The sequence below is a fragment of the Postia placenta genome (assembly GCF_002117355.1).
Source record: "Postia placenta MAD-698-R-SB12 unplaced genomic scaffold POSPLAscaffold_8, whole genome shotgun sequence".
In the NCBI taxonomy this organism is placed as follows: domain Eukaryota; kingdom Fungi; phylum Basidiomycota; class Agaricomycetes; order Polyporales; family Adustoporiaceae; genus Rhodonia; species Rhodonia placenta.
In genome coordinates this window covers 1,133,748-1,142,861 of record NW_020169839.1, presented here as the reverse complement: position 1 = coordinate 1,142,861, position 9,114 = coordinate 1,133,748, and the positions used below count along the sequence as shown (strand labels likewise).

General features: G+C 54.8%; 2 protein-coding genes across 2 annotated transcripts; both read right to left on the bottom strand.

Moving 5' to 3' along the window:
• Positions 1–788: 788 nt before the first annotated feature.
• Positions 789–2,188, bottom strand: POSPLADRAFT_1057391 (hypothetical protein; the record flags this gene model as incomplete). The annotated part of the gene is made up of 5 exons (XM_024480915.1): positions 789–1,108; positions 1,158–1,329; positions 1,378–1,467; positions 1,519–1,986; positions 2,039–2,188. 5 exons carry the CDS (start codon positions 2,186–2,188, stop codon positions 789–791), a joined length of 1,200 nt encoding a protein of 399 aa, XP_024338415.1.
• A 4,870-nt stretch (positions 2,189–7,058) lies between these two features.
• Positions 7,059–8,760, bottom strand: POSPLADRAFT_1057389 (hypothetical protein; the record flags this gene model as incomplete). The annotated part of the gene is made up of 2 exons (XM_024480914.1): positions 7,059–8,498; positions 8,743–8,760. 2 exons carry the CDS (start codon positions 8,758–8,760, stop codon positions 7,059–7,061), a joined length of 1,458 nt encoding a protein of 485 aa, XP_024338414.1.
• Between the last annotated feature and the right edge of the window lie 354 nt (positions 8,761–9,114).

The following is a 9,114-nucleotide window of genomic DNA, read 5'->3' as shown; positions in this document are numbered from 1 at the left end:
GCGCGGAGCCCTAGTGCTCATACGCAACACGAAGATCGAGAAGTCCCTCAACCGCAAGATGCGCCCGCGATATCTAGGCCCCCTCATCGTTGTCTCGCGCAACAAGGGCGGCGCGTACATCGTGTGCGAACTCGACGGTACAGTCCTCGATCGACCCATCGCAGCATTCCGTGTCATTCCGTACTTCGCGCGCAAATCCATACCAATTCCCGAAGATCTCGAAGATGTCTCGACCGAGCGTCTTCGAGAACTCGAACTATCGAATTCTCTAGGCGACGACGACGATGATGAAGTCGAAGAAGCCGAAGAACGCGACGAATAGAGGATCTTCCCTTTTATTACTTGTACAACACGATACGTACTTTCTTCTCTCCATTCCTGCTCTCACGTTACGCGATATGTTTGATTTTCTCCTACGTTCCATACCATCCCTTGTACGAATACCTTCGATTCAACTCGATAGTCGCGACATCGTTCAACGTTCTACGAACGCTTCGATTCGACCGTTGCGCGGAGGCTCACCTTAGACGAGTCCTCCTAGGCTGTGATGACAAACTGAGCCTATATTTTCATTAAGTCCATTTTCCCTTGCTACGAACATTTCTATTTTTCCTTCTATGTCCTTCGAACATATTACGACTTGCTTTGAACACACTTATTTTCATTTCCTTTTCTCTTAGTTCCCGCTAGGTTTCGTCTAGGCCAAGGGCCACATTTTCCATTCGACCATCTACGCAATGTTCTACGACATGAAGACAACTACGATACAAGACGACCCGCGCCATCGCCTACTCATCGTCGACAGCCCCGCGCACAAAACCGATTCCTCCCTTCGCAAGCGCGGCCTTCTCCATCTTCTGGAGGTCGAGGTCCATGTCGTGGAGGAGCGCTCGACGGCGAGCGATGTGAGCGCGCTCCTCGCGGATGACGCGAATTATCCCCCGAGATTCGTCGTCGAGGTCGAGCGCATCGAGGTCGTCCTGTTCAAGGCCAAGGCGGCCGGCCCCATCGAGAGGCAGTCGAAGCAGGGGGCGCGGAGGCTCGTCGACGCGACGCTTCTTCGAACCACTCGATTCCGCGACCGAAGGCACAGGAGAAGTCGGCTGAACTACTAGGTCGTCAGCGAAAGCCTAGGACAACCAGAAGAAACAACTTACTGCGTTTTTTGGTGGTTGATCCCCCGCCGCGCGTCTTCTTTGTCTTGCCCAGGACAGACACCTTGTCGAAGTAGCAGCCCTGTTGGAACTGCGCGCACCTCTCGCAGGTCGTAGCGTTCTCGACCCACACGCACTCGACCGGGGCCGAGCGGTAGCCGGCGCAACGATCGCACTATCAAGGCGTTAGCTTCGAACCGCTTCGACGGAGCATCGAACGTACCTTTTGTCCAGCCTGGCGCTTCACAATCGCAGCGGCGGCCATGTCGACCTCTGTCATCGCGAACGGACGTTCGACCGTCCGAGGAGTCTTCTACGAAAGAGAGATTAGTCATCGAACAACGATAGAGAAAAGAAGACTTACGACCGAAGGGTCATCCGACAACTCAGTGACCTCGTCATCGACCCTCGCGCGCCCTTTCCCCTTGTCGACACCGGCAGTCGCAGGGTCGGGGAGGAGTCCTTCGGCGGCCGCGATCCGCGCCAACTCCTCGTCGGCAGCCTCTTGTGCGCGACGCTCGTCTTTGGCCTGCCTGAGACGGTCCTCTTCGTCCTTTCGACGCCGTTCGTCTTCGAGGCGACGGTCCTCGGCGGCCTTCACACGCTTCGCGGCCTCTTCGACGCGTCGTGCTTCCTCTTCGGCGAGGCGCTTCTGCTCTTCGACGCGTCGTTCGACCTCGGTGTCGATGGCGGTCGCGAGCTCGGGCCAGTCACCGCGCGCCCACTCGACCCAGGACTCCGACGCCCGCTCGGCGAGTTGCTTGACGGCGGCGGCGACGCGCAGCTCCGTCTCCTCGTCGCGGATGGCGCCCAAGGCCTTGCGATAGGCAAGCTGTTCGAAAACAAAGGGTTAGTTGGGTTATGCAGATTTACGAGCGACTTACGACGAGCGGCGACAAGTCTTGCGCCCACTCTTCGACCACATCGAGCGCGGCGTCGGCGGTCGGCGGAGCCTCGAGGACCACGAGCAGAGAGGAGAGACGGCGGTTGACGAGCGAAGGCGTCGACACAGGGGTGGCGGAGCGAGAAGACATCGTAGGAGCAGGAAGCGTGCGAAGAAGGACGACGAGGTAGCGACGAAGGAACGATGGGATGGGGAAAATGAGGCTAAGTCTACCCTGCTTATAACCCCTTTCCGACCAGCGTTTGGCGCCGGCCACGTGGCGTTCGAGACCTACACGGGTTGTCAAGCCGCTTCGATCCGTTCACGACCATCGCGCTTCTCGCATCACGTGGAGGACCGAGGACGGTCCAAATTTCAATAGGGAGGAGATGATAGGCGCCAGGCCCCTCTGGGCCCCGATTCACCTCTTTTCGGCAGTCGCATCCCGCCCGTCACTTCGACTCAGTCTCACAACACTTCGATTTCGCCTTCGACGCTCTTCGACATCCTCGACGGTGCGCGACACTTACTCGAAGCTCGGCACGGTCGTCCCGATGCCTCGCGTGTAGATCCCGGGACATCTTCCGCATTCGGCGAACAATAGGGCCACTTGACGCCGCTCGGCCAAGCGCGCGCTTCGCTCCAAGCCACACCGAAGTAGCCGGTCTTTCCCAATTAGGTATCGAACCTCGCGGCATGCCTTCGACGACGGCTACCGGTCCGAAGTGGCCATATGTTTCTCTTCATCTCCGCGTTCGGCATGACGTCACTCTACCGATGGACTTGATGCGTGCCACTCGGTGAGGCAGCTTCTTGAGGAACAATGCAAAGCCCCTTGTACCAGTGTGCCACTTTCGATAGTCGTAGCGTCCTGTGTAGTATAAAATCTGTCGTACTTCTCTCTAAAAAAAGAAGATCCGGTTCCCCCCTCGAGTTCAGAGCTCATAAGTCGAGTTCGCCCCGCGTCTAAGCCTTAAACTGCGTCACTTCGTCCCTCACTGCGTAACCTCGAAACCTCGTCCACTGCGTTTACTCGTCGATACCGTCTCGACAAACCCTTTGACTTCGACTATTGTCGAAGAAACTGCGAACCGCGCCCTAGCTAAGTCCACCTTTCGAGTCGTGTCCCTTCCTTCTACGATACATCGAAGAGCTCTGCCGAGCTTCGATCGTCTCCACTAACCATCCACAGCCTCCGAGTAGCTTCCCCATTGTTTGAAGCCTTTTCCGAAGGCGCTTCTCGTGTTCACTCGAACCACGGGACACCTTGCTGCTAACTCCCCTCTCACTAAGACTATAATCCGTCTCTCTAGTCCCTTTAGGTCGCACCCAGGTTAGGGGTTAGGGTTTCGTAGGTCGTATCACCGCATGTGCTTCTTCGCGGATGTTTTGCAAGTCCTTGAGGCGATAAGCTGCTTGGGGCGTGTTTGATCCGGGGTGTGCAGTGGGTATTCCACAAGGTTCGTATCCCATCATGAGTTTCAACGGGGACGCCTTCGTCGTGGAGTGCTCGCGGGAGTTGTGAGCAAATTGCGCAGTGTGAAGATGGTCAGCCCACTTATCCGGGTCATTGGCAGTGAAGCAGCGGAGGTAGATCTCCAGTTCTTGGTTCACTTGTTCTGTCTCGCCGTCGGTTTGCGGGTGGAATGCTGTACTCATGGCTGATTGGACCCCAGTCATTTTGCAAAGTTCCTGGAAGACTTTGGACGCAAATTGCGGTCCTCGGTCACTGATGATCTTGTCTGGGAGTCCAAACCACTTGTAGACCTCTCGGTACATTGCATCTGCCGTCCCAAGAGCGTCAATTGTTTTGTTGCATGGGATGAAAATTACCCCCTTCGTAAGGTCGTGGTCCACTATGACCAAAATGGAATCGAAGCCATTGGACGGTGGCAAGTCGGTAATGTAATTGCACGAGAATGTGCTGAAGGGCTTGGCATTTGCGCGGGGTCGAATGGGGGTGATGGGCGGTTGGGCTGGATGCGTGTTAACCTTCATTTGTTGGCAGATGCCACAGCCATTAACATAGCGAGCAACAAACTGGGCCATGCTCGGCCACCAGTAGTCACGGCGCAAGCCGAGGAGGGTTTTCTGAACACCGGGGTGTCCTGCAGAGGGGAGGTCGTGATAGTGGGAGACAAGACGCTTGCGAAGAGACTCATCTGGGGGTACATAGACCCGATCCTGGTATAGGAGGAGGTCATCATCGATGGACCAGTCTGTTCCAGTGCGTGGTGTTCCCCCAGTGCGCGCTGCAGTGAGTCCTTCCGTCATTATTGGGTCGTCTTTGAAAGAAAGGATGGTGTCGCGGGTGTCGATGTCGATGGCAGCGACCCATACTTCCGGTGGGAGCATAACAACGTCGGTGTTGTCATTTGAGCCATCGTCATGGTCGGGTCGGTGGGAGAGAGCGTCGCTCTGCACCATTTGGGTACCAGGAACGTGCACCAGGCGGAAGTCAAACTCGGTCAGTTTACTCGCCCAGCGTGCTTGTCGTCGGTTCATGTCTTTGGCCTGCTTCCAGTATGTGAGATTCTTGTGGTCGCTGAGAATCGTTACTGGGTATGGGCTGCCAATGAGGTAGTGTCTCCACTCATCTAGTGCGCGGATGACCGCATATAACTCCCTGTCATAGATGTCGTAGTTTCTTTCTGCCGCATTGAAGCTTTGAGAGAGGTATCCGCAAGGATGCCAGTCGCCGTTGTCATCGCGTTGGCGTAGCACCGCTCCGGTGGCAAACTTTGAGGCATCGGTTTCGATAGTGAAGGGTCGGTCAGGATCCGGCATGCGTAGTACCAGTTCCTCTAGGAACACCTTTTTGAGGGTCTCAAAGGCTTTCTGTTGGTCAGATCCCCAGGTCCAGGCAACGTCCTTCCGGGTGAGAGCAACCAGCGGTTGCGCTTTGTCCGAGAAGCCTTTGATAAACCGGCGGTAAAAGTTTCCAAATCCAACGAAGGCGCGTACTTGCCTGAGGTTGGACGGCACCGGCCAATCTGCAATGCCAGCTAGTTTGACGGGGTCCATTGCGATTTCTCCTGGGCGGATGATCATGCCGAGGAATTCGACTTCGGTGACGTCGAAGGCACATTTCTCCGGTTTGAGGTAGAGGTTGTGTTGTCGAAGTTGTTCGATAACACGTCGTGTTCGTTCTTCGTGTTCTGTCTTGTCCTGGGAAAAGATCAGGATGTCGTCCATGTAAATGCAAAGCCAGCCTTCTTGAAGCATGTCTGCGAATATTGTGTTCATCATTCGCTGGAACGTAGCGGGAGAATTACACAGCCCAAAGAACATCACTGTTGGTTCGTATAGCTGCGGCGGTTTGCCATCAGTTCCGGGTACGATGAACGCTGCCTTCCATTCATCCCCTTTCTTGATTCGAACATTGTTGTATCCGGCGCGGAGGTCCATCTTCGTGAACATCTTGGCGTGCTTCAACTTGTCCAGGAGGTCAGATATAAGCGGGAGCGGGTATCGATCCTTGACCGTGTTCTCATTGAGCAGCCGGTAGTCTTGACAGGGACGTAGTGAACCGTCCTTTTTACCAACAAAGAAGAATGGACTCGCCAACGGGGATTTCGAAGGGCGAATGTACCCTTTACTCAGGTTCTCCTCGAGGAACTTGTCGAGTTCCTTTCGTTGCTGCGGGTTGAGCGGATAGACCTGTTGCTTCATGTCCGCGAAGCCCTCCTTGAGGTTGATTTCGTGGTCATATTCGGTGTGGTCTGGAAGTCGCGCAGCCGTGGCTTTGTCGAAGACGGGGAGGAGATCGTGTAGGTAGGATGATACCATCTGTGGTAGCGTTTTTTCTGTCTTGCCTTGGGCGTTCGATGCTGCCAGTTCGGTGGAAGTGGTGATGCGCCTAATGCCGTGGTGGATTTTCCAGATCATACTGTTGTGAAGTTGTTTGTAGCCAGATGAAAGTTCAGGGAGTTGCTCCTTGAGCGGAGCGTCCCTTACGGCCAGGGGTTCCTGTTTCTCGTACTTGGTGATCATCGGCGCTCCAGATAAGTAGGAAATGATGAACTCATCATCGTCGATGTCCTCCGCTTGTTCCTCGATGGACGCAATACCCGTTGACCCAAACCCATCCTCCCCGCGTTCAGTTTCGTCAATGCAGTCGGTTATAGTTACTGGTGGGGTGCTTATCCTTTCAAGGATAAGCTGAGCGACTCGGTCGCCGACTTTGACGGTGAATGGGAGGTCAGAGTTGTTGACCAGTAGGACTGAGACCTTGCCTCGGTAATCAGAGTCGATTACTCCAGCAGCGACATCGATTTCCTTTAGTGCTAGGCCGGATCGAGGTGCGATTCTTCCGTAGTGTCCTTCGGGGATAGCCATGGTAAGATCGGTGCCGACCAGGCCTCGTCGTCGGGCAGGGATGATGAGTTGATGCGCAGCAGAGATGTCATATCCTGCTGCGCCGCTAGTTTTTCGTTCGGGGAGGGTTGCGTGTTCCGAGGTGGGGATGACGACGAATTCATCCTTCGTTGGTTCTGGGAGTGGGGTAGTTACGGCCTTCTTTAGTTCTAGCCGGGCCACTCGCCTTTGGTACAGGTCCATCTTCCAGGCCCTTGTCTCGTCTTTCGTCCACCGGTGGTTTAGCTCAACTCATCCGGTTTTCCAGTCTATCTTGGGGTTTTCGAGCTTGAGCCAGGTATGGCCGAAGATGACGTCTTCCTTGCCGATGCTGGCGATGTAGGCTTTGACGAATTGGGGTTCTCCGCTTATCTTGTAGGATAAGAGAGCTCTTCGCGTGATGAGTGCTTCTTTGTTCGGTGTTCCATCCACGTTGAAGACGGGGATGGGTCAGGGAAGAGGTTCTGTCCGAAGTCGATGTTCTCGGACGAATCTCGGGCTGATGAAGATTCCAGTTGCGCCGCTATCGATGAAAGTGCGCGCCTCGACGTCTTTTCGTCCCACAGTAATCGGAATGTGCAGAGCGCGTTCATTTCAGACTACTAGAATTACACAGGACAGTGAAACGGATACGGGCAGTGGTTGCGTCGGCTCACCCTGCCCCTTCAAAAATCCTCCATCGTAAGTTCTTTGTACAGCTCCCGCTTCTCGTCAGCGGAGAGTGCTTTGATTCTGGCACGGAAGTCGTCCTTCCCAGATCTTCCCTGGTTCGGCCTTCCACCCCCTTGTCGTGCGGCCGCTTTCTTGCGGCAATCCTTGGCGCTGTGGCCCTTGATGTGGCAGTAGAAGCACAGGTTTCCGTCCCTGTGGAGCTTCCGATCAGCCTCATTGAGAACGGCTCCTAGTTCCCACTTCCTTCCTCCCGATGTGGAGGCAAAGGTTGCCACGACTGCAGCGGCGTCAATATCCATTGGCTCGCCATAGTCCCTGGTGTCTGTGACGGTGAGGGCCCCTTGTTCGGCGGCGTCGGCGTTTCGGACTTCGTCGTACCAGGCTTTCATGGTGCTGGGTCGGTCTCTAGTGACCCTGGTTGCAAGAGAGACATAGAGTTCCTTCGGAAGTCCCTTGACGAAGTTGGCATGGAGAGTGTGGTAGTCGTTCTTGGTGCGGTTGACGCCATTGACTTCGGCGTCCTTGAGCTGGGCTTTCGACGCTAGCTGCTCGAAGCGGGTGACGTAGTTTCTGAGGGAGAGTGCCATCTTCTTGTTCTTCTGTCGTTTGGGCAGCTTCATCAGGATTTGGTGCGCCTTGATTCGTGTTCCGTGCTCAGGAAACGCTTCCTCAAGGGCGGTGGCGAAGGCTGCCCAATCGGGATAGACCTGGACTCCCCCTGCCGACTTCTCGTAGTATGCGTCTGCCCACGTCTTCCCTAGGTCCTTCCTCATTAATGCTACCATGAAGGCGATCTTTGCTTCATCGCTAAGTCTGGTGTTGTTGGTGGCGACGAAGTAGGAGAGGACGCATTGGATGAAGTGTCTGAGGTCCTCCGCCTTTCCGCTGAAAGGTTCGGGAGCGGGGATGTCAAGGCGAAGGGGTCGTTTGGCAGTTGACTGTTGGGATTGGTATGCTGCGAGGGTGACAGCGATGCGCTGATCGATGTCTGCTTGAGTGAATGTTGCCATAGGGACTTCAACCGGTGCGTTGGTTGGTGCAGGTGGAGCTGGTGGTAGTTCTGGAGCCTCGATGGGAACATACTGAACGTCCGGGAGCTCGAACGGTTGTTCGTTAACAGGTGACTGTAGGTTCTCTGTTGTTTGTGCTGGTTCGACGTTGATTCGTAGGGTGGCGAATACGTCTTCTGGGTGAGCAGGAGGGTGTCTCTGGTAATAGCTGACAAGCTGTTGATGGGCGATGATCTGCGGGTTGGAGCCTTCTGCGCGAACCCAGGAGCCGCCTCGAGGATAGATGGGAGTCCTTCTTGTGGTGGTGACAAAGCAACGGTCTGCTCGGTCGTACTGGAGAAGGGGAGATCCTGCGAGGGCTGGTAGTCCCAAGGGAACCGGGTTTACTGCGTTGTTCGACGTGATGGTGGATGAGTTGTTCGACTAGGTGAAACTAGGAACGTAGCTTAGAAAGTTCGACCTTTTGATACAACGGTCTATACTCCTATACTGATGCCTGACTCGTAGACAACAAGTGAGGACTTATGGACAGTACGTCATCCTGAAGATCGAGCGAGGAAGTCGAGAATGACCACTACCCCAAGCGAAGAGGAGCAGAGACTTGAATGAATAACCAGGTCGAACTTAGGGTTCGACCGACTAATGGTACAACTACTTATACAAGTACCGACTGCGCACGGACCATCGTGTCTATGTGGTCGTGTTAGTGAAGAAAGAAACGTAGTGGTACGATACCAGGCACGAAGTGCGCACGGACCCCATTATGTAAGCTACATAATGTTCAACCTGCGGGTGAGCGCTAAGACAGGTGCCAGTATGGGCGCTAGTAATACAAGGAATGGAACAGAAAGATAAATGTTTCAAAGAGGATGCGATAGATGGCTGAGCGTGGGCGCGAAAAGACGGAGTCGGAAGTACAAGATTCGAAGTAGATGGGATGGGATCCTCGGGTTCGGGCGAAGAACCGGATTGGTCGAAAAGATCAGGAGTCGAAGTGGCGTAGTCGGAAGTAGTGAGGCCTAGAAGCTCGGGGGACGAA